At 38.7% G+C, this 25,048-nt stretch overlaps 1 protein-coding gene across 1 annotated transcript; it reads left to right on the top strand.

Moving 5' to 3' along the window:
* The first annotated feature begins 331 nt into the window (after positions 1-331).
* LOC108673077 (aminopeptidase N) lies at positions 332-22,468 on the top strand. Its single transcript, XM_047879992.1, has 35 exons — positions 332-385; positions 612-776; positions 1,271-1,525; positions 1,680-1,888; positions 2,151-2,306; positions 5,710-5,864; positions 6,061-6,238; positions 6,895-7,078; positions 7,334-7,490; positions 8,273-8,354; positions 8,751-8,931; positions 9,179-9,506; positions 9,803-9,945; positions 10,284-10,480; positions 10,635-10,805; positions 10,991-11,134; positions 11,299-11,377; positions 11,664-11,795; positions 12,234-12,434; positions 12,920-13,125; positions 13,405-13,557; positions 13,701-13,831; positions 14,794-14,971; positions 16,028-16,133; positions 16,258-16,335; positions 16,648-16,804; positions 16,950-17,031; positions 18,492-18,672; positions 18,767-19,082; positions 19,182-19,321; positions 19,430-19,620; positions 20,023-20,193; positions 20,313-20,456; positions 20,720-20,798; positions 21,336-22,468. Exons 2-35 carry the CDS (start codon positions 627-629, stop codon positions 21,474-21,476), a joined length of 5,556 nt encoding a protein of 1,851 aa, XP_047735948.1. The 5' UTR covers positions 332-385; positions 612-626; the 3' UTR covers positions 21,477-22,468.
* The last annotated feature ends 2,580 nt before the right edge of the window (positions 22,469-25,048 follow it).

Below are 25,048 nucleotides of genomic sequence, written 5' to 3'. Positions count from 1 at the left end.
AATGCCCTGAGTCACCTCGACCGGAAAACTGATATGAAATTTATTGCATATAGAGATAAGGTTTGCACATGCATACCAAGACATAGAGAATATTCTGATTCATTATACTTTACAGAGTATAAGGAATTCTATTCTTGTTACAAAATTACACGATGAACATCGCAAGAAGAATACCCAGACGCCTTTATACAACACGCTGTATAATTTATGATTTTATTGTTTTATGCGCCTAGCTCGTAGGTGTTAGAAGCCGCTGTCTCTGATACAGAACGATTGTTTTAATAAAGAACGGTAAAGCCGCACCGAGTTCAGTGAGGCAGAAGACGTCGGTTTGATCAGAGTCACACTACCTTTATCGTCTCCCAGTTCAGCTCATTCTTTTATTGTAAGTCTTTAGACTCAGTAGAATATAACTGTTTCAATACAAACCTAATAATGGTTACATTCTGTTCAATGAGAAAGCCATGTTTAATTGCTACAAACCTCAGTGCATTGAAAACTGCTCGTGACACATGCTGTAATCTAAAAATTAAATCGACCCGTACGAATATAAAATAAATTAGAGTTTTATCCTTGGATATATTATTATAATTAAATTATGGTTTTATCAGGATTTAGGCTTATTGATGTCGGTGGGAGACAACTCTTCCCAGTTGGGGAAGCAGAAATGGTGGGAAAAGCTTCCCTTCACCGTCACCAAGAAGCGGGCCATCATCGCGGGTGTTGTGCTGGCCGCTGCTATCGCTCTGGCGGTTGGGCTGGGGGTTGGATTATCGGTGAGCTTGTTGAACTGGCTTCAACCGCTTCAACAATCACCCTGACATGCAGATATATTTATTCAAATACATTGTTTTTGTTTGTCTGCTGAAGTGTGTGTTTGAAACGAGTCCTAATGAGTTGCATGTCTGATTTTTTACGCGAGGGTTGAAAACTACTCATAAATTACGAATACTACGGATATTGAAAAGACTCTAAGTTAATCACACTTACTCGTACAGAAAAAGCTGCTATTTACTACAGTCAATAGTAAATTTTTAGAATATTGGAAAATTAACTGTAAAATCTTATGTAAATACTCTATTTTTGTAAATTGAAGAAGTATCATGTTTATATTATCATCAGGTATGCAGCTTTGCATAGTTTGTAACGTTTTCACCAATAAAAAAATTCTCACAACACATATACATGAAAAAAATACAATTAACACGTCGCAGGTGAAGTTTTAAATTGCAGACATCGATGAAAACTTTTCGTCTTTTCTTTGCTTTAGAATAAATCAAAATCAGACTCTGCTACCACCACGACTGCTGCACCCACAACGGAGCCCCAACCCAATCCCCTTCCCCCAACCAGACTCCCCACATCGCTGGTGCCCGAACATTATGATATCACCCTTCAGCCCTACCTTAATGGCAGCTTCACCTTCGATGGTCAAGTGGCCATTCAAATTCGTGTCAAGGAGCCTACATCGGAAATAGTAATGCATATGTCATCAGACATAAGCTTGGATAACAGCACCATGAAGGTAAATTCATTTTAAGTGATCTAACGGAATCAACATCGAACAATGACTACAGCCGGAAATATTTAGTATTAAAATATAACACCGTAAATAGCGCGTAACTCTGACGCTGTTCAGTGAATTGGTATCAACACTAATTATTTTCTAATATTTTCAGTTGACCAAGGTATCCAGTTCATCCAAAACGACGGACGTTACCTTAAACTACAGTTACAACCCGGAATTTCAGTTTTTAATCGTCAACACCGAGAGGCAGCTACTTCGCGAAGAAGTTTATGTGTTCTCCGTGAATTTCGTCGGAAATTTGAATGATCAACTTCGTGGTTTCTACCGCTCATCATACTTCGATGAGAATGGAACTGAAGTGTAAGTTTATTAAATATTTATTTGCTACATTTTCATCCTATGCAGCTCAGTTTAAGGTCATAGATCAAGATGAGATCCTACTTGATTAGCTAGTTATCTGTGTTAGTTGGTAATCACGTTTTTCTATGAGTTGAGTACATAAATCACGAAGGTAATCACAAAGCGTGGGTTGCGTACATAAAAGACAATCACTGTAGATGATTAACACAATTTTGGGCTGCTCATTTAATTTGCAAATTTTCGAAAACGATTTCCATTGCAGTTTCCTGGCGATGACGCAGATGTCACCGAACGACGCCCGCATGGCTTTCCCGTGTTTCGACGAGCCGGCCATGAAAGCCACTTTCAACATCTCCATTATCAGGGAACGCCACTTGAATGCCGTGGCCAACACTCCTCTTTTGTCCAGTGAGGACCTGTGAGTAATTAATATTAATGATATATCGTTTTTTGTGCAAATTACTATAGGCAATGTCGCTCCCGTGCTATCAATTCTGCCTATGATTCGGTCCGTTTAACCAACTATGATGACAAATCTAGGAGGTGAATGCATTTTCAGAAGTAATTTGTTAACGAGAAAACACATCTGAAATGTCTTTTATTATGGTTGCGTGTCTGACATACCCAATGATTTCAAGTAAAAAAAAAGTATAAATTAGGCGAACAATTTATTGTGCCACTTCCATAGGCCGTTGAAATACCTAGGCAATCAGCATGGTTCGAGACCATCACTAATTTTAATTCAACCCCGATCTGGACATCTCCGTACGTACTAGATATAGGAATTAAGTTTGGAACATTGGGCATACAGAAGGACCATAAAATCATGTGAAATATCATATAGTAAGAATCAATATCTTGTGAACCAACAAGTTTTCATTACTTAATGAGTTTTTTTCGTTTTATGGTTTGCGAATGAATTACTTATGCTGATGCTTCGATCTGTATTTCATTCGATCTGTAAGTAAACTAAGTAGTAGAAGTAAGTATAGTAGGTCGCTTGAACTAAACACCATTTGTCTTTGCAAGATCAGTCAAATTAAAAAAAAATTAAATAATAACTTCGTTTTAGTATTACGAGGGTAACTATGTATGTATACAAGATACGCTCATTATTTTATTTCTTGCAAATTGTTCGGGAGATTAGAATTCGTATTGGTGCTTTTGTCGGGACCGAAATGCTTCTCTACTTTTTGTTCGCAATCGCTGCGAACATTGACATGATTGCATGCTTCTCCGAAAAATTTAACAGCGTGAATGAAATTCGACCGGAAACAAGACAAGTGAGAGCAACATCTAGTAAGATTGATCATTCGAGGAATCCTAAGAAGCGATACCGGTAAAACAAGGCTAAATTATCTCGGTTGACGGATTTCTTGAACGAAGATGTCGGATTAAGCGTGCAGAATGAAACGGAGTATCAGCTTCAGCAGGCTGGATTGGCAATGAAGAAGTTACAAAAAGATAAGAAGTTTGATTTTCCAGTTAAATTTTCAGCATCGCTAAGCTGGATATGGGGTGCTTCTGGAGTTCCTTTGAATGTCAGCAGCAATTTTTTGTCTAACAAAGTAGCGTGCTTCCCGATCAATGATCAAATTATTTTCCCGCCTCAGCTCACTGCTATGCCAGTTCTTGTTCTTACATTCCTTTTTCAAACATTCAACTCCGAGTGGGAATAGGTTCTCGTTCGGCGAACGTGGTCGATGGTCAATACTTCAGACTCGATTGAAATTTCCTTAGAACATGGAAGACTGAAGCTTCTAGTAAGCGTTAACGGCACAGTCATGTGCAACAAAAAAATCCCTGGGTCTATTCACGACAGAATTTGGCACCGGATTACCCTTATGATGATTCACACTAATATTGAGTTTTAAATTGACAACAATGAGCGAGCCAAATTTACCATATAGATCAAGGAACCACTTATGCATCAGCTTTATTTTATGCAAATCAGTGATCGAGCAAAACCGGTTATGGGATGCATAATTTTCCTGTCCGTTAATTATGAAGTTTTGAACTTTCCAACTTTCATCGAAAGGAACGTGACTAAAAATGTTTATATTGGAAAAAACGATACGGCCGCCAATGTTTATCCCAAGTTATTACTAGCTCAACCCTTTGATGGAAATTCGCATTACGAATTTGATTGCCACAAACAATTTGTCATAAGTAAAGTGGATCACATGTTAATTGATTTTATGATCACGAAAGAAATAGGGAAGAAATTTCTTCAAATTTTAGTATTTACCCCAACAAGCAAGAAAACGGGTTGGAGTATAACAGTGAACAACAGTACTCTGCAATACTGTGAAGACTTCTTTCGACAATTTGGTTGCCATACCTCAGAAAACATAGCAACTTTCAAGCCTAATATTTTTTATAGAGTAGAACTGACTTGGCTCAAAGGCTCCAGTTTTCTAAAACTCGTGGATGAAGATAAAAATGTAAATACTTTGGTGTTGCAGACTCCAAATGGTCCTCCCCCATGTACGTCGAGCATAATGTTCGGTGGTGTTTAAAATTAATTGCTAACTTTGTGGTAAGAAGCACAACACCGAAACCTCGTCAATTTCGTGGGGCTGTTAAGTTACGTAAAAGTCAATGATGCGTAACTCAACGTTGGAGCACTTGGCGCTCGCACAGAATTTAACCGATATGCAACTAATGTTTTAACAAGAGCTAGCTTTACTTTGCCTAGAGTCAGCCCTGCATTTATACCTGTTCCCGTACAGTAAGGTCATGGTGTATCACTATCATGTGACTATTAGAACATTATCAGAGATAAGGTCTTTGCAAAACTCAACATCGACGTTTTTTGGTTGGATGTTCATGGCAATAAACTCAATGAAGAGATCACGTCTTTGCATGGAAAAGTCACCGAGTTTCGGCCGTAGCCAGGAAAATGTATCGGTTGCGGGGAAGGGTTGTATGCTTGCTGTGTGGAGATTCAGGATCATGCCCTAATAATACCGGCTGTGTACGCTGTTTACCATGCGCATAAAAGAGACGTTCATGCAAATCATCGAATGACTGCTGTCGCTACACAAAATGGCACGCAAGTGTGCAGAGTTTAGGATAGGTTCTGCATTGAGGCTCACAGAACTCAAGATATCGATGACTTGTGGCACAGAATTTAAATTTTTGAGAAAAATTTGACATCTATCCTTGCACGAAACAACGTAACGCAGTTCGTAAAATCAAGATTGAACTGGAATCTTGTGTCGGCGGTGATGCTATTTCCTTTCAAATAATTTGTCCCATTTTTAACTTTGGTCTGCTTTGTGTACACCATACTAATTTTTAAACTTACTCAAAGAGCGTATGAAAGCAGCTTTGGTTCTAGAAATTTCCTCCGTCGATTTCTTCAGAAAACGTACTTTACTAGCCTGGAGTAGCGACAGGTGCGAGCGATGCTCAGAATGCCGCCTTCGTCGCGGCCACTTAAGCATAGACCCCGACCTCAATTCTGATTTTTCCACTAATCGCCTTTAAATAAAATAAAAAATAATCGCCTTGCTGTTCATATATAATATTTAACGACCTCTAAAATGTCATTGAAATTTCTGTTCAATCTTTAAATGTTGAATTTGAAGCAAACACAAATAAATGATCTTGTCAGTAGTGCTGTAGAATAACTAACCTAATTGATCTATTGATATTTTTTTTCATGAACACAGTAGTTAAACCGTAATTTTGTCTCGTTAAACACAAATTTAGAGGAAAACTATAAGCAGTCATTGTGTCATTTTATTTTATTGCTAGCATTTCGATGAAATACGACACTCTGAAAACTTTAACTGAATTGTCCGATCTTTTAACAGGTCGGATCAACCTGGCTGGGTTTTGGATAAATTTGAAAAGACAGTTCCTATGTCAACCTACTTGGTTGCGTTCGTGGTTTCGGACTTCACAAAAGATTTCGTTCAATGGAATGTTGTGAGAAAAATCGATGTTGGAGAAAGGGTCAATTTTAGCGGTGAGAAATCTTGATTCGAATTGTCATCTTCGAAACAAACTATCTTTAATGCACTATCGCTATCATTACGAAGAGAATATCTATTAATCAAAATTCTTAAATTGGCCTATGTTTAAAAACAATAACTTATGTCTAGCTAGAAATAAATCCTTGTGAAAAGTCTCTTCTCTAATATTGAATCTATTTCGGCTTATAGTGATGACACGTCCGGAGGCGATGGCTCAGGCCGCCTACGCCAAAGAAGTGGGACCGTCTGTACTCAAGTTCTTCGAAGACTACTTCCAAATCCAGTACCCTCTATCCAAGCTCGATATGGTGGCCGTGCCAGACTTCGCTGCCGGAGCTATGGAGAACTGGGGACTTATTATTTACAGGTATTATACTGTGAAAGTGTATGATTAAATACATATTGATGTAAAAATTTCCGCATACGACCCAGTTTTGGACCAACGATAAAAATTATGTTTATAAGCAAAATATGTAATTAGTTCTAAAATACGTGAAGCTATTTAAATACTAAATTTAATTTCAGAACTTTGATGAATTGACGTGTTCAAATTCATCACGTAATGAATCGTCTTACATTTTTGTAAGAACTGTTGTTGATAAAAGTTTGGAGAGATACCAATGATTTGGGTTAATTCTGAAGAACTATCGCGCAATGAGACCGATAGCGATATTGTCCCCCAAATCAGAATATCCTTTGTGTCCATAGCAGTCCCCTCTACTCCATAGGATCAGAGCAGTCTCATCTTTACTGTACAGAGACTGCCATTTTGTAGATTAAATTAGACCACGTACAGAGAGACAGCGATCTGTTGTAGATTAAATTAGACCAACTATCGTACAGAGAGACAGCGATGTTGTAGATTAAATTAGACCAACTATCGTACAGAGAGACAGCGATGTTGTACATTAAATTAGACCAACTATCGTACAGAGAGACAGCGATGTTGTAGATTAAATTTTACCAACTATCGCACAGAGAGACAGCGATGTTGTAGATTAAATTAGACCAACTATCGCACAGAGAGACAGCGATGTTGTACGACCCAGTACTGTCGACGCCGAGCAACAAGCAGCGTGTGGGGCAGGTGGTTGCCCACGAGTTGGCCCATCAGTGGTTCGGGAACCTGGTCTCGCCAGCCTGGTGGTCGGATATCTGGCTTAACGAAGGCTTTGCTTCGTACGTCGAGTACATCGGACTAGATCATGTAAGGATTATGTTAATACTTATTCAATTTCCGAAAGCTAGCGTTTTCAAAGAGCGCACTAATCGTTTGTTCTAGAATTCTCCTTATTAATCTTAATTATGAACAATTATTTGCATTCTGAAATATATGATTATTTTACTCGTTGAATGCATTGGCTGTGTAGCAATATATATCATATCTGCACCGATTCCCGTCATGTGAAATATCAAAATGTTATAATGTTTAATAAAACAATGAGTGTTACTGTCCAAACAGCATGAGCCTTCCTGGGGACTGCTGGACATGTTCGTGTACGAAAACATGCACCTCGTGATGGACTTGGATAGTCAGCTCACTTCTCACCCCCTCAACGTCGAGGTCAACACCACCGCTCAGATCACGGCTCTCTTTGACCTAATATCGTACAATAAAGGTTAGCAGAAATGATATCATATAATAATATAGACTATATAGTCATATGATATTCTATCATTTGGCTTCGAATGATGTGTTCGCTGAAAAATTTGGCTCTAGAAAAGCTGGCTTGCGTCAGCCAGCGAAGAAGTGATGTTTGAGAAGAAAACTATCAGGTTTACAGGCGCGCGAGTGCCCTATACTTATACCAACTAATTAAAGCTTTAATGAAGTTATTGAGTTAGGCATCGCTCCGTAGATTTATAGTTGTCGAATCGAACAATGTTTATAACGCCAATCACTGCTTGTTATGAATAACTTTGGTACTGCTTGTTTTAAACAAGGCTATAACTACTATATACTATACTATTAGTATACTATACTATAAGTATACTATATACTATAAGTAATTCGAGATATTCATAACTGTTCCCCGTTGGTAAGGTTGAGAACAGGTCACTGCTAAGAAGATTCATGATAAATAATCTATTAGTTTGAAATTTACAATCTAATGCATACAACTTATTGTCAATATTAGAATCGACGTGGCGGAGTCGAGCATTATAATCAATATTATTCAATATTATAATCGAGCACTAAAAATCGACCGTAGCTTCTCTGTTCCAATGTATGGCCCATGATAACTAGAACAAGCAGAGCCTTCGTGTTTAGATGATCTTTTTTAGGTCAATGTGTAATAAGCCTCCTTACTTTTTACTTTTCCCAACGCACTGTATTATGCAACACAATAAAAATTTAGAAGCTCCTGAAATTGATCTGACGAATGTTGGTCCTCGTCAGGTGCTTGTATGGTGCGCATGTTGAGAAGTTCTCTTGGAAACACAACATTCCTGCAGGGTCTCACCAATTACCTCAACAAAATGTGAGCTGATGTCTTAATTTTCAAGGTATTGAATGATTTGGAATATTATTTATGAGCAATTACGCATTATTTATTTTCGACCAACGACTATGCAAGTATCAAGGAACTGATCTTCTTTTGGATAATTTTGAAGCACAATCGAGGCAACTCTACTTGCGCAGTAAAGTATAAAGGTATATCCGCAAACGATATCGCCTAAGAAATAAGTGCCCACTACATCTGATTTTGTTATATTCACTGCTTCATTAGCATTTGCAATGCAAATTAATTGGTTATACCCACGGGAAAAATTCGATTAATTTTGTGGAAAGAAATGAACAAAATGAATCTAAATAGTCATAAAGAGGTATGAAAGAGCGTATAAACTGAAAAATATTAATTTTGTTTTCATTGCAGGGCCTACAAAGCGGCGACCCAAGACGACCTGTGGGAGTCTCTGACGGAGCAGGCGGTGACCGACGGGCGCCTCCCGACGAACGTGTCTGTGAAGGATATCATGGACACCTGGACCCTGCAGATGGGTTATCCCTACATCAATGTCACCAGACACGAAAACGGCAGCGCTACCGTCACGCAGGTGACTTATTACGCGTATAGCGCGCTGCCTGGCAGAGATTCAACCGAAAAAATAAGCTCAATCGTCATCATTAACTCAAAATCATCCAAACTTGATGATGATGAATAAATTGGCGGGAAATTTGGACCTTGATTTTTCTGTAAACCAAGTTAGATATTTGAAAAAAAAACGTAAGTCCTACTTGCTGACCACATTTTGATGAGTCACTTTAAACTTTAATTACTTTATTTTGATACTTTATTCACAGGAACGTTTTCTCGCTGACGGTTCACGTGGACCTAGCGAGGGACCCGAGTACATGTGGTGGATTCCTCTCACCTACACCAGCAAAAGCTCCTCCAGTGGCGACAACATCACCTGGATGAGTAACCAAGAGTCAGTGAAGGTCCTCGATGACGTGGCTCCTGCAGACGAATGGGTCCTCTTCAACGTCGAGGAGTACGGGTATTACAGAGTGAATTACGACGCTTCAAACTGGAGAGCCTTTGCGCAGCAACTGATAGTCGACCATTCAGTCATACACGTCGTCAACAGAGCTCAGCTACTCGACGACGTCTTAAATCTTGCGAGAGCAGGTAAGTTTGAACCCCTGGTCAAACGAAGTCTCCATCTATATCAAAGCTGAACAATGTAGAAGAAGCACTGCAATATTTTTATTTGAATTGATAAAAGATTCGGCATTGTTCTAAGATAACAGTAACAGATTTTATAAGCGATGTTTGGGTATTGGATTTTCAGATTTGCGGAGCTCTTTAAGTGTCCATTGTATATTGATTACTTTGTAATTTTTGCTTAATTTGGATTGTTAAAAGAAAGAATTGATGCCTGATTTTTGAGTGAAAAATAAATCGGTTTCTTTCGTTTTTTTCAGGAATCGTTTCGTACCAGACAGCCCTGGAACTGTGCACATACCTGAAATCGGAACGAGCTTACGTGCCATGGGCGTCTGCAATCCGCAATCTCAATTACCTCGAGAGCATGTTTACCGGCAGACCAGACTACCAGCAGCTCACGGTAAGAGAGCATGTTTACCGGCAGACCAGACTGCCAGCAGCTCACGGTAAAAGTCAGACCAGACTACCAGCAGCTAACGGTAAGAGAGCATGTTTACCGGCAGACCAGACTGCCAGCAGCTCACGGTAAAAGAGAAAGTTTACCGGCAGGCCAGACTACCAGCAGCTCACGGTAAGAGAGCATGTTTACCGGCAGACCTTCTGATTGGTCAGCATGAGAAACTCTTTACAATCATCACCAACGAAACTAGAAAGTCTTTTAATAGTACCCTCCATTGCTCAGTAATTTAATCTAATCGTAAGTAATTCTGCTAACCACGCGTCTCTACCTCTACTCAGAGCTTCCTTCTTGGCCTGATATCTCCTCTGTACGACGAAATGCTGTTGATGTCGGAGAGCTCGATGTCTCACCAAGAACAATTATTGTTCGCATCAACCGTGACTCAGGCATGCCATTTGGGACACACAACTTGCATCGCCAAAGCTACCAAATATTTCGACGAATGGCTCAATAGTAATGCTTCCCAGATATTAACGTGGGTATCACTGCAAATTTTTCGAATGTAAAAAATTCATATTTTCCTATCAGTTCAGTGACATGAAACAAGTGTGATAAACTTGAATTTTTCCGCAAAGCTTCAACATCCACATTTTAACCTTCATTCCATTTTATGGATAAACCCATCATAGCGCAGTGCCTCCGTCCCTCAAGTCCACCGTGTACTGCGTTGGCATCGCTGAGGGTGGCAATGAAGAGTGGGACGTCATGTGGGGCCGTTACTTGGAGACCAAGCTCGCCACTGAACAGGTCCTGTTTCTTCGAGCTCTCGGCTGCTCTAGAAACACTACGATCCTCCAGAAGTGAGTTACAAAGTTTGCAATATATCTATAGAAATATTCATAGATATTGTATTTAAAATTTTCAAGTGTTGAAATGATAATCTAGAACGTGAGTTTAGTTACCCCTTTATGTTTGTTCCGATATAATTTGACGAAGAAGAAGAAATAAACAATTCAGCCGGTATTTCGGTTACCTTCAACAACAGGTACCTGGAAATGGCATTCACAGAAGGCAGTGGAATCAGGAAGCAAGATGCGACAACGGTCTTCGCTTCAGTCGCTGCCAACGATGTCGGCAAGGCAATTGCCTGGCGATATTTGAACGAAAACTGGGAAACAATAGCAGCAACGTGAGCTTCAAATCTTTCACGAATGCGAATATTGCCGACATTCTGAAATTGTTTTCTGAGAATTATTGAAGAAGGCACAGTACTTTGACTATTATTTTTATGAGTGTTTTTTGACAATAATCGAAATATTTTTATCAAGTGTTTGAATCGCAATTTTTGTTCAGGTCTGACGCCTTCACAACTCTAAGTCGGCTTGTTGATTACGCAACTAAAGAATTCTCGACTCAAGATGAATTGGATGAGGTTTGTACAAGGAGACAAAACATAATTAAAGCCAAAAATATTATACAATAACAAATTTCTCCTCTGTCCACTATTCTTACAGCAATTAATTCCCATCTCCGCATTGAAAGATTTCCTTAATATCAATGTAATAACATCACTCATTTTGTAAATTGTTTGATAGGGTTGCCGAAGTTTTCGCTTGAAAGTGCAGAAATATGTTTACAATAATAACTTAATGTCCATTCGAATAAAACCATAGCACACAGTGAAACATTCCACACATGTTCTGTTTTTTACATCGCAGCTACTGCAGTTCAAATGGAACAATAGCCAAACTCTGAGCACTGCGACACAGGCTGTAGATCAAGCCATTGACCGCACCACGACCAACATAGCATGGGTGGAGAATAATTATGGTTCCATAGCATCGTGGCTGGTGAGGGCACATTTTTATTTCATCTTTTGGAAATAAGTAGCATTTTAACAAAATAAATTATAAAGTTTAAGATGAACCTCTGTTGACAATAACCGCTGGGCAGAGTGGCCCAGAGGTTACTGTTCAGAGTACCAGGATTGGAGCAGAGAGGTGCGGGTTCCAGTCCGCAACAAGTATTGTGAATGTTCTACGATGTTCGGCGACAGGCTTACAGCCTAATAAACGCTGAAACCGCTATAATAATAAAATATATGTGGGAATATCGAAACTTTCTACATTAAAAATGTTTCAGGTACACAATATTTTGAGCTATGATATTATGATTGCTGACTTTTTCGCTCACGAGTATAGCAGTTCACCCCCAGATTATGAGTTTTTCGCATGATTAAAATTTCATTTGTTACCATAATAGACATTGTTTTTCTCCTGTAATCTTAGAACATTTCTCTGGAGCCGCCCCTGACAATCAGACTGCCGCTTGCGCTCTCGCCAGTCCACTACGACGTCACGCTTCAGCCATTCATTGGAGGAAATTTTTCCATCGATGGTCAAGTGACCATTACAATCGATGTCCTGAGTGCTACTTCTCGCATTGTTCTGCACATGGCTGACATTGAAGTGAAAAGGAACTCCATTCAGGTACTCAATTGTTGACGGTTTATCGTTGAAGCCTTCTGTCACTATTAGTATGCAAATGCACCAGGTCTCAAAATAACTTTGAGATTCAATTCCTTTAACATAACATAACATAACATAACATAACATAACATAACATAACATAACATAACATAACATAACATAACATAGCATAGTGATGTCGACGCTGAAGTGTAGGCCTGATGTGGCCTGTCGCCGATTCTTTTCCTTTTCGTGCCTTGTTCATAGAAGATCTAAAATCGTGTCATTTGACCGGATTTTTTTTCATGACTGACGATAGTTTGAAGCAGCTACTAGACTTCCACCGGGTTCGATAAGGAGCTAGGCATTTCAAATCTGAATATATACTTTTCCATAGCTTTATCTAGTCTGTTCTTGAACGCGTTCATACTTGGAGCGCTTAACCTATCTTAGAATGGAATTATTTTATGGCTGCGGATGCAAGAGCGTTTTTCTCTCGAATTTAGGTAACAGAGAACACGCAAGATGGGGCTGTGATCGCACACACTGTCTACGAGTACCACAAGGACTTCGAGTATTTTATCCTTCATCTGGAGCGTCGTTTGGAACCCGGGCGTACGGTGGTGCTCTCCATGCAGTATACGGGGCTCCTGAATGATCAGCTGCGAGGCTTCTATCGCTCAGAGTACAAAGACGAAGAAGGCAATGATGTGTAAGGAATGTGTAATGATCAGGATCATGAATTCAATGATGTGTAACACTATATATTAAGATAAGTTTCATATAGACATCAATGATGTATAATACTATATAGTAAGAAATAGATTATAGGAGGTAGTGAGATAATGTAAATGGTTCCAAGCCATGAACAGCGAGCCAAATTTTAAATGCTTGTCGATAGTAGTTAAAAATTTCATTAAAGAAATATAGAACTGGATTATTAAGATGGTAGTACCTATTTATTTAGTCAATATTGTTTATACATTTCCAGGTACATCGCAACGACTCAGTTCCAGCCGACAGACGCCCGAAGAGCCTTCCCATGCTTCGACGAGCCTGCTTTGAAGGCAAACTTCTCTATTTCCATTATTCATGAAAACAAGACTGTCATCTCCAACATGCCACTAAGTTCAACGGCTCCTGTGTGAGTCCATTATATTTTCAAGTATCAAATTTAACCATCATTATAAAACACTCCAACTAATGTAAAGTACTACACTTAATTCTGTTACTCTACATAATTTAATTATAAATTACTGCTAATAACCGAGTTCATGTCGTCCGCAGAGATGACCAACCAGGGTGGGTGTTGGCTAAGTTTGAAGAAAGTGTGCCGATGTCCACCTACCTTGTGGCCTTCGTAGTGTCTGATTTTGAATATCTGAACAGCACTACAAGCACTGGAGTCGAATTCAGAGGTGAGAATACAAATCGCGTTTTCAGGGTCCTTTCTGATTGAACGCTGACCATCATTCAGTTGATTTTAATTTTTAAAATTCACCCTAACGAAACCTTGTTTACACAATAGAAACGAATGGCTTAAAAGGTCGTGTAAACTCGATGGTGATATCAGTTCATAGTTATTATGAATTTTATCAGGCAGGGTGGCCTAGTGGTTTAAGTTCATAGTACCAAGATTGGAGCAGAGAGGTGCGGGTTCGATCCCGCTCAGTGCGCCAGTTTCTGGTCAGAATCGGCGAGGAAGCCGGGCGGTTAAGCATAAGCGAAATTGCATCAGTGAGTTGCGAGTTCGAGACCGCAAAATGCTGGGAATGTTCTGCGATGTACGGCCTAATAAACGCTGAAACCGCTTTTATTATTATTATAATTATTATGTTATTATTTGAGTATTGGTTGAAATAGAGTACAATAAGACTAATTTCTAACACAAATTTGAAGTTGTAGTAAACCGGGATATGTTTCAATTTTTTCATAATTTTATTTAAATAATAGGGTTTGGAGTTGATTTGAAAAATCGGCCTATTATAGTACATGTAAGTAAAATAAATATAGGCCTTCATATTTTAGACTGTTCTTTTACAAGAATGAAGTGCGAGGTATTATTATGAAGAACCAGCAATGATCTATTATTAGACGAAAAAAATTCTTCCGAAAATTTAAAAGCAAAACAAAAAAATAAATAAATAAGCAAATAAATTCACAATACTCATCACAACGATTCGAAGACCAGCTCCATCATCAGCCCAAAAGTTTATAAAATACAATTATAAGGAAAAGAGCAATACCAAATTTGGCTTTTAAGAAAAAAAGAGAAAAAAAACTGAGAAGCCAAAATTTTATTTACTGTGAATTTTCTATTTTCTTCTTGCTTCCTTTGCGCTTCAATCAAACTAACGATATAAATTGTTCTCCTGTGAAGTGTACGCGAGAAGTGAAGGAGTAGAACAGGCACAGTTCGCACTGGATACTGGAGTGACCGTCTTGGAATTCTTCGAAGAACATTTCGACATTCCCTACCCGCTGCCCAAGCAAGACATGATCGCCATACCAGACTTCGCTGCCGGCGCCATGGAGAATTGGGGCCTTATTACCTACAGGTAGACTGTATAACCTACAGGTAGACTGTATAACCTACAGGTAGACTGTATAAGGGACGCATGCCGGAGGCCAGCTTTGCCATACTTCACACTTAGTTCATATTCCTTTCCATAGGCAAGAACGTTAGAGTGCATAACGGCCAATGAAGTCAAGTGCTCAAAGCGATAGCGCCGTATATGTCCACCGCCACAAAATAAGCTTGCCAAAGGTAAACATGGCCATACTGCATCTGGCCAAACCTCTTCAGGCCTAACCTATACGAGCTGCAACCTTTCTCTACCCAAAACAAACCTGAGCGGACCTAACCTAACCTCATTGGCTGCAAGAAGTTAGAAAGGCGGTCCAAGTGCGCTGGTAGAGCCAGTCATTGGCTGCAAGAAGGTTGTGAGCCGGGACAGGACAGCGTGAATAGGTTAGGCCAGAAGAGTTTGGCCGGGGTAGGTACAGCCGGATGGTGAACTGCCTGCTTATGAGCGAGCATGCTTAAGCATTGGCTGAAGACCTACGGCGCTATTATCTTTCGGCAGTGTGTCGCTTGCCTGGATTACAGAGTTCAAGCGTAGTCTGCGGCTTCTAGTTCTGAGGCTGAGTAAAGTTAATGCATGGTGAAGCTAGGCGTTGGCTCCAGGGCTTATATAAGAGTAAAATTTGTGGCCTACGGCTGCGCCCCCGACTGTATAACCTACAGTTAGACACTTAGACTGCATAGCCTATAGGTAGACCGTATAACCTACAGGTAGACTGCATAACCTCCAGGTAGATTGTTTAACTTACAGTTAGACTGTACAGCCTTCAGGTATTTGAAAATAGGGCAATATTCAGGTAGTAATATTTAAATCAAACGACAAGTAATATAATTAAAAAAATGAATTTTGTTATAATATCTTTAACGTAGTGAAAAAGGCTCTTTCAGCAATATTCCCTATAATTTCAGTAATATTATCAATGTTGTTGGTTATTGTATTTCTTTCAATCACATTTAATTCACTGTGGATTTAGTTATTTTTAATATTGCCACTAATTTCATTAGTTTAATTAACACTAAAATAAAACAGGGAGCCGCGGTTGCTGTACGACGAGAAAGTGTCCACAGCTTCCAACCTGCAGGACATCGGTGTGGTGGTAGCGCACGAGTTGGCCCATCAATGGTTTGGTAATTTGGTCACGCCTTCTTGGTGGACGGATTTGTGGCTGAACGAAGGCTTCGCTTCTTATATGGAATACATTGGCCTCGATCATGTGAGTAACCCGATTATATTTAATATGATGCAGGGTTGGCAATTTGGTCACGCCTTCTTGGTGGACGGACTTGTGGCTGAACGAAGGGTTTGCTTCTTATATGGAGTACATTGGCCTCGATCATGTGGGTAACCCGATTATATTTAATATGATGCTGGGTTGGTAATTTGAAAGGTTTTAAAGATTTCAATATCAAAGAAAAATACTGGCGTTTTAGAAGGATTTTTGGGTTGTAGGAGCTTTAAACCTTATGGAACTGATAGAAACCGAAAACTGAATACACTGAAAATGAAAATATGCCAGCTATAATGTTCCTTAACCTCCAAGGTGCAGTTGTAAGAAGAATTCCTTTTCTATTTGTAGTTAAAAAAATATCAACAAGAATTTTACAACGACTTTTTCACATAAACGAAAGAATATTTTAAAACTCCTCCAGGCTAAACCAGAATGGAAGATGCTGGATCAGTTCGTGACGATTGACGTTCATCATGTCTTGGGTATAGACGCCTTGACTTCATCCTATCCTATCAGAATTCCTGTACAACATCCGGACGAAATAAAAGAAATTTTCGATGCAATTTTATTCAACAAAGGTAAGAAATAACATATTTATTTGATTTGACTTTCATTGCTAACATAAACACAAGTAAATGCCATCACAGTGATCACACTAATGAAATATTACTGGGTTGCCAATGATTTCATTTCTTCGATGACCTTAACAAACGCTATCTTCAGGGGCTTCGATAATTCGGATGATGAGCCATTTCCTGACGGAAGAAACTTTCAACAAAGGAATTACTAACTATCTCAAAGACCGGTAAGCTAAAGCCTGAAGATAAAAAATTATCGCAGTATTTGATGTATGATGGTCCTTGGAATACTCTAAAATTGTGTAACATAGCTCGTTTCGAAAACTAATTTACAGTTCAAGCTCAGCTAGAAGTATGGTAGTTCATATTAGTCTATACGTTCCAATTTTTATTAAGTATTTTCGATACAAAGTCCATCGAGCATGATTGAGAGCTAAATAGAAGTATTTTTGTTGATTAAAGTTATCACGCGAAATAAGTATATATGTCAGTGCTCATCGATTAAGCTCTACCTGAGGATCGAGTTACGTTACTAAGGTCGTGAAGGATAAGCGTGAAGTTTTGTCTCAACAAAGATACAAAAAATGTAACTCAGTACTCACTGCAGTGAGTGACAGAGAGCGCATTTTCTCGTCGACGAAAACATGAAGTCACGGACGGACAGACAGACGGACAGACAGACGGACGACAGACGGACGGACGGACAGACGGACATGGCGAGCACAATAGTGTCTTTTTTTCATAAATGAGACAATGCGCTAAAAATCAAACAGCGAAAAGAAAACATGTCAAGACAACGTAATGATTATGCAAAATGATCTTACTAAAACTTTGCGCAAGCACGATTTTAGCACATGTCACTGAAAGTTCTATCAAACACTTATGGCTACATCGACCTGTCTGATTTTTGGTGGAGAAATGGAGAAAAACATATGAAACAAATCCTGACCTTCCAAAATTTTTTAACTCTATTACTTTTCGAGTTACAGCCATTCAAAGTTGGGTATCGTTTTTTTGGGACACCCTGTATAACCTTCGCTTCCGCCCACCGGGTTCTTCTCCTCGTGACACATATGCTGTATAAGCTGGCGACTCGGCGTATAAGGGAGGGTCTCAGTGACATCGTGGACTCAATAGCTAACTAGGTCTGCTGGTAAACACATGAGGACTTGTTTCCACAACCTACTCTCGGACATCTATGAATCAGTGGTTGCGTAAGTTCAAAAATAAAAGAACTAAAATAACAATAGTGGATACTCTTGGAAGGCATATGTCACTAAAATGACTAAAAGCCTCTTTTTTGATAACCAAATGATTCATCTGCCTACATGATTACCATCCGTAGGAGATAATAAGAATAAATAAACTAAGTTCTTTTAGCGTTATTTCCTTCTCCCTTGATTGAAAAATGCTTTTGAACTGATATCTTAATTTTCAGCTGATTTTCAACCGATTTCTTGTTATTCAACCGATCTCCTCATGTCTATCCGATTTCCCAATGTTCAACCAATTTCCAAGTGTTTCAACTGATATCCAAATGTTCACCTAATATCTTAAAGTTCACCTAATATCTTAATGTTCACCTAATATCTTAATGTTCAACTGATATCCAATTGTTAAACTGATTTTCTAATGTTCAACAGATTTCCTAATGAGCGATAAATATGCTAATGTTCACATTGGCCAGGTCGTACGCGGCCGCTGAACAGGATCAACTGTGGGAGTTCCTGACGCAGCAGGCGCACAATGACAGCACACTTGACTCTAATGTTACAGTCAAACAAATAATGGACACCTGGACACTACAGATGGGCTTTCCTGTAGTCACAGTGGAGCGAAAAAATGGAACAAATGCAACCGTCAGACAGGTACTTCATTCATATCTTACTTAAATGCCTGCACGTCTTATCCTAAAGAAGGCCAAGTTCCATAAAAAGTGTCACGTGTTTTCTCTCTTCCAAGGAACATTTCCTGGTGAATGGTAATTCAACTTCGGGCTACACGTGGTGGGTGCCACTCACATACTTCGGACCGTCGGGCAGCAGCAGTGCAGGAGAAAAAGTACAATGGCTGTCAGAAGTTGAGATGGAAATTGCGGACTTACCCTCTGATGAGTATTGGATTATATTCAACACAGAACAAATCGGTTACTATCGAGTGAATTACGACTTGTCTAACTGGAATCTTATAATCAACCAGCTGAAAGCCAACCACACCGTCATAAGATCAGCAAACAGAGCTCAACTTCTCGACGACTCAATGAATTTGGCCAAAGCAGGCATGTCTGGGACGGTTATACCGGAATGTATATTTTGCAAGATTCATATACATTCTTCTTAATAAATGTATATACTTATTCATTTTTGTTTGTGCACAGGCATGCTTTCTTATGACGTGGCTCTGAAGCTTCACTCCTACTTGACTAAAGAATTAGACTACGTACCGTGGTCGTCAGCTATACGGAACCTGGAATACCTCGAGTCGATGTTCTCTCAGCTTAATCACACGGAGATGAAGGTATCCTCTAATATCCTCTTATTGAATGGCTTTCGGAACTCAACCGTGTGCTAATTAAGTATCATTTGCATGATAACAACTCTAAAAAACTTCGATTTCTCTTCCAAGGAATACCTGAGGTCTCAGGTGAAGCCTGTATACGATATTTTTGGGTTCACTGATAACGCGTCAGATGCGCACCTGAAGAAGCTAATGCGGAGTTTGGTCGTCTCATGGGCCTGTAAGCTCGCTATGTCCGAATGCTTGCAGCAATCCAGAGACCTCTTTTCGGAATGGCTGGCTAGCAATGGCTCTCCGACGTAAGAATGACCAATTATATATAACTCGTTTTAAGGTAACAATTGAAATTCATGTTGAATTTCTAATGATTTAACCTGTTACTATCTTGATAATTAGCAATTCAGAACGGAAATTCATTTTTATAAATAACCCGCTGTAATTTCCATGTCAATACTCTAGGTCGCAAAAAAATTAACATGCAGTAGTGAAATATTTCGCGCTATAAAAATATTCTCATCTCGAATATCAGTCAAGACCTTTTGTTTAGTTCAACTGCATGAGTATGAATAAGTCTTCCTGCCAATCCTTGTACGAACTATGACTTCTTTATGATTGTATATGCGCATTGTTGAAGAATCTGTAAAGTAAATGGATTACTATCTTCTGAATCATGTTTTACCGAGACTAACTTGCAATCTCAGAACCGTGTCACCAAACCTGAAATTGACGGTGTACTGTTCGGGAATCGCTCAAGGAGAAGACTCCGACTGGGACTTCGCATTGAACGTGATGAAGAATACTTCTTTGGCATCAGAACGCGACTTACTCCTCTCGGCACTGGGATGTTCGAAAAATATCAGTACCCTCGAAGCGTACGTATTTAGAAAAAGATTTCTTTTTATAGGAAATCATGTAGCAAGCTTTTAATGCCGTCGTGATGTGTCACTGTTAATGAGTTCCATCAAAATTAATGTATGATGCTTCGTCACAGTTACCTGGATATGGCCTTCACTGACGGCAGCCCGGTGAGGAAACAAGATTCAAAGCGTGTTTTCTCTGCCGTGGCTTCTAATGACTTGGGCCGCAACATCGCTTTTGATTATCTAGACAAAAATTTCGAACACGTAGCAGCCTAGTGAGTACAAGTTATAAATTCCCTCGTAGAGCGAATGAGTGAGTAAATTCCCTCGTAGAGCGAATGAGTGAGTTTACTATCAAATAAATAGTGAGAATATGTACCTATAACTGTCAGTTTTTCTCATCTTCGAACAAGCATAGCAGTGAAAAGCTATGATCAATAAAATTGTTGAAACTTTGAGTGATTCATAATAAAAAAGTTCACGAAATTTCAAACGTCCATCAGTTGTGTGTGATAATGTTTTTTTAAACCTTCGACAGCTTCAACTTACTCCTGAGTGCGAGTAGTTACGTCGAATCTGTAACCAGAGAGTTCAATACGCAAGCTGAGCTGGACAAGGTTAGTGATTCTCGGTCGTTTGAAATCACGAATTAGAGAAGCTTCGTAGTTCGTACCTAATATCAACATTAAAATAATGAATTCATTATTTTAAAATAACGTTATAGCTTTTATTTATCCACGTAGAGAAATTTAACTGCTCCAAAAGAATTATTTCGATCCGCAAACTCTGTGAGTCCACCCGTATTTTCTCACGCTTAATCAAACTCAGCCTTTTGCGGTTTTTGTATTCCAGTTGTCTACGGGATAGAGACTAAACATGAAAAACTTCAGTACAGCCACTAAATGCTAATAATAATTCAAACAGAATAAGATGTACAGAATTTTATCAAGATAGCTTTCCTTTGTCGGATTCCGAATCAATGTCCCATCACACTTCCCAGCTGACTGGTGTTCACGTTCATTTTTGTCTCTGTTGTGATCTTTTTCATAATTCACACCAGTTTGTTTCATACTCTTAAAAATAACAAGCATATTTTAGGATTCAGATTTTTGTCATGAGATTTTAGCTATGTAACGTAATCTTGTTCCGTGCAGCTGATTGCTTTCAAGGAGAAGTACCTAACAAGCCTAGGGTCTGCCTCACGTGCTGTCGACCAAGCCATCGAGCGTGTTACAGCGAACGTCTTATGGATGACAAACTATCACGAGGAAATTCTGTCCATCGTGACCCAGTAAACCGTTATTGTGCAGGCATAATACAACCTACCACAATCCTTTGCATTTGCGTATCAAGAATTACGATCAATAATAACTTACATAATAAATAACTTATATGGAATAAAATAAATTCACCCTGTCTTCACTTGGAATGTTTAAAACGTTTATTCTCTTTACCAGAGTCTTCATTCGTCGCTAGTTAAAAACTTTTATTAGAGTATAGTCGACTGACAACAGAAATTATAGAGAATGGTTCGGAATCTGGATTCTTTCAATATTTACTCTGTGAATTTCCTTTGCGTTAGTTGATTTGTATTCTAGGTTGTACTAGCTGACGATAGAACTGGACTTGTGAACGTTTCAATGAAGACATGGTTCATTTCCTCTGCTTACGAATTCTTATATCTAGAGTCTTCCACAAAATCAGCTCTATTTTAATGTGATCGACGATTTTGCCGGCGCATTTGCAGGTGAGGTCAACCCTAGGTGACCTACTTACTGTATACCTCTCAGGCAAATAACTTAGTAAACTATTAGCGCAGAGGCCATGAATAAATAAGAAGGAAAGATAGATGTAAATGTTTTGGGATCAGATTACAAATTTAATAAAACCAGGGAATAAAAGAGCATGGGCCGACTTAACATAACTTGAAGAAATAATGAAATGGTATAAATAGTATAAGTAATCAAATAAACAAAACAACAATACAGAACACAATAACAGAACATTAACGCATCATGAACAAATCAACAGGCCATGGGCCTATTTCTTCAGTGCTGACACTTCTATTCTATTCTAAATCTTAATTAATTGAACAAGAGAATGAATTTAGCGTACACATGAGCATCAAAAATTAGTGAAATTTGGTTCCCTAACACACTACCCTAGTTACAATCTGTGCGACGACTTACCGGGAGTATTGCAGCCAGACATGCCAAGACCGTGTGTTTACGGGTCGCCCGCCGAAGACCACCACTGCCCTGGATGTAATGGACCATCATAATTCCTGCCTTCCGGAACGTAGCCTTCAACACTTCAAGCCGTCCGTATCTAGGCCGTGGGTCGAACCAGCTCTCGGTCGAACGGCCACTTGTCGAAGGACGATAAATTTTGGATATGCTATCTGAAACCTAACCTCAGATGCGGTGAACGTAAAATTACGTAATTTAACGATGCCTGGAAGTCATATTCGATCCGCGGCCTGGTGGTGCACGGCAGGTGGTGGTCAAGGCCGGAAGAGGACAAAGCCGAATGGTGCACGGCTGATTGGTGTAGGTCATGAGAGATCCAAGGCGTTCGATTCAGGGCTTATTGGTGCACAACATTGGTGGTGCACGGCTGCGCTCCCGTGTTTACTACAGTCCTATAGAAGTCAGTTTCCTCACCCTAAAATGGTGCAAGATAACTATTACCCTAAAATTACAAAAAATATTGATACAAAGTAATTATGGGTAAAATATGAATGAACTGATTTATTTTGTGATATAAACCAATAATTAACCCTGTTACAATGAGAGGAATGCCGCGTTCCGAATTGATTTCCCATATTTGCAGCTTGCAAATGAGGTTTTCATAGTAATCATTATTGACAGTTTCATGAAATTCATCGCTGAGCGAAATAATTATAGCTCAAATCAGTCATTTATACGATGGATAATCTGACGAAAGAGTTTGCTCATATGCACTCTTACACGCGGTTAGTTGGTATATACATTTTCTGAACGAACCGAGTTCTAAGCGTGATTTTAAATAATAAATTTCATATTTATTGAGATATAATTACAAGCAAAGGCGTTATCAGATGTAACATATTACTATTTTGATCTCGGGTAAATAGTTAACAATTCAATTCTTTACAGGAAAACGTGTGATAGTAATAAAAAATATGTATATCCATTTATCACATTTATCACGCACGACCAAAATCAATTGCTGTTGTTTCAATTTTATTTTAACAACTTAATGTCTATTATTGAAGAAAGAATTTCGATACGAGCGACGCGCAATTCAGAACTTGCGCAATGATAAGAATTGACAATGATTATCTGTGATAATTATCAGAAGCATGACTTAAAAGTGTGCTTAACTAATGCATTGTGTGACAGAGATTAATTCTGTAGCAAATATTGATATATTTTTACAACACTTCTCTTTAACTTCACTTCTTGTTTGTCTGTCTGTTTGTCTGTCTGTCTGCTACAAATCTTGTGATCAAAATTTAATACACTTCTACTTATCCTATCGATCTGAAATTTTGCCCACTTGTGTAAAGTTTCAATGCATGAATCAATTAATAGAATAAATAATTTTGAAAAAATTTATGTATCAAAAAAATTTCTATATTAAAAAAATTGAAAAATTAATTTTTTTAATATTCGAAAATTCAATGAGAAATTCATGGTACATCTTTAAGATTGGAGACACTGGATTCTCTGGAAGTGTTGTCTTTAAAAAGTAATTTTTAAACGCATATTATTATACTTTTATACATTTTTATAATATATTTTTTGACTATCTGTCAAAATTTACAGAATAGCTTTATATCTTTTAAAATGATTGTTAAAAAATTTGGTTGATATCTAGGACTGAACTGAACTAAATGAGTCACCATTTTTTAAACACACGATTGCATTGTTTGCAAAATAACTCTGCAGTATGTTAAAGGCAAAATGTGCCATTAGCTTTCCCTAAAAATATTTGCAAGATTGCAAACTTGTTAATATATATTATTTGGTATAAATGAACTTTGAAAACAGTATCACACAAAAAATTAATATAACTGTTTATTTTTCATTATCAATCAATGATTATGAACAGACTTGATTGTGAAGTTCAGCTGAAAGTGCGGATGAGGACATTGAGAGATGGCCCTGTGCTGGTGAGTGTGTTGAACTTGAAGGTGCTTGTTTGAAGACAAATTCTTCTGGTATTCCCTGAAATTGAAGGTTAAAAATATAATAAAAATCTTAGTTAACTATCTGAGAATAATTGCCAGGTGGCGTCCTTAATCAGTTAATGGCAACGTATCTTATATAAAGGCCATGTATTGGTAAATGCTTCCGAGAAAACCAAAGGGAAAGAAAACTTCGAAAAAATATTGCTAAAAATGCAAAAAAGAATCCGAAAGCCTTTTTTTGTACGCTAGTTCGGAGTGTAAGTCAAATGATGGTATATCTGATTTGAAAGTAGGCCAACGAAAGATTTCCTCTGATGAGGGCAAGATAAACGTTCTTAATCAGTTCTTCAGCAGTGTGTTCACAGATGAGAACTTGAACAGTATTCCAGATATTGAGGAACGCCCAGTCGGCTCGAAGTTAATAGGTTTTGAAATACACGAAGAAGAGGTTCTCAAGCGCCTGGTAACTCTAAATCCCAACAAGTCATGTGGACCAGATGACTTCCATCCCAGATTGCTCAAAACCTTGAACGAAGGAACTTTGCCGTCCGACGGGAAAGAAGCTCAAGTAACACCATTGTTCAAAAAAGGTGACAAAAGCAGCCCCGGCAACTATCGCCCTGTCAGTCTGACAAGTGTTGTTTGTAAGCTGATGGAATCTGTTGTGAGGGATAGGATTATCGATCACTTGAC

The sequence above is a fragment of the Hyalella azteca genome, unplaced genomic scaffold (genome assembly GCF_000764305.2).
Source record: "Hyalella azteca isolate HAZT.00-mixed unplaced genomic scaffold, Hazt_2.0.2 contig4363, whole genome shotgun sequence".
NCBI classification, from domain to species: domain Eukaryota; kingdom Metazoa; phylum Arthropoda; class Malacostraca; order Amphipoda; family Hyalellidae; genus Hyalella; species Hyalella azteca.
This window is presented reverse-complemented; position numbering and strand designations above follow the sequence as displayed.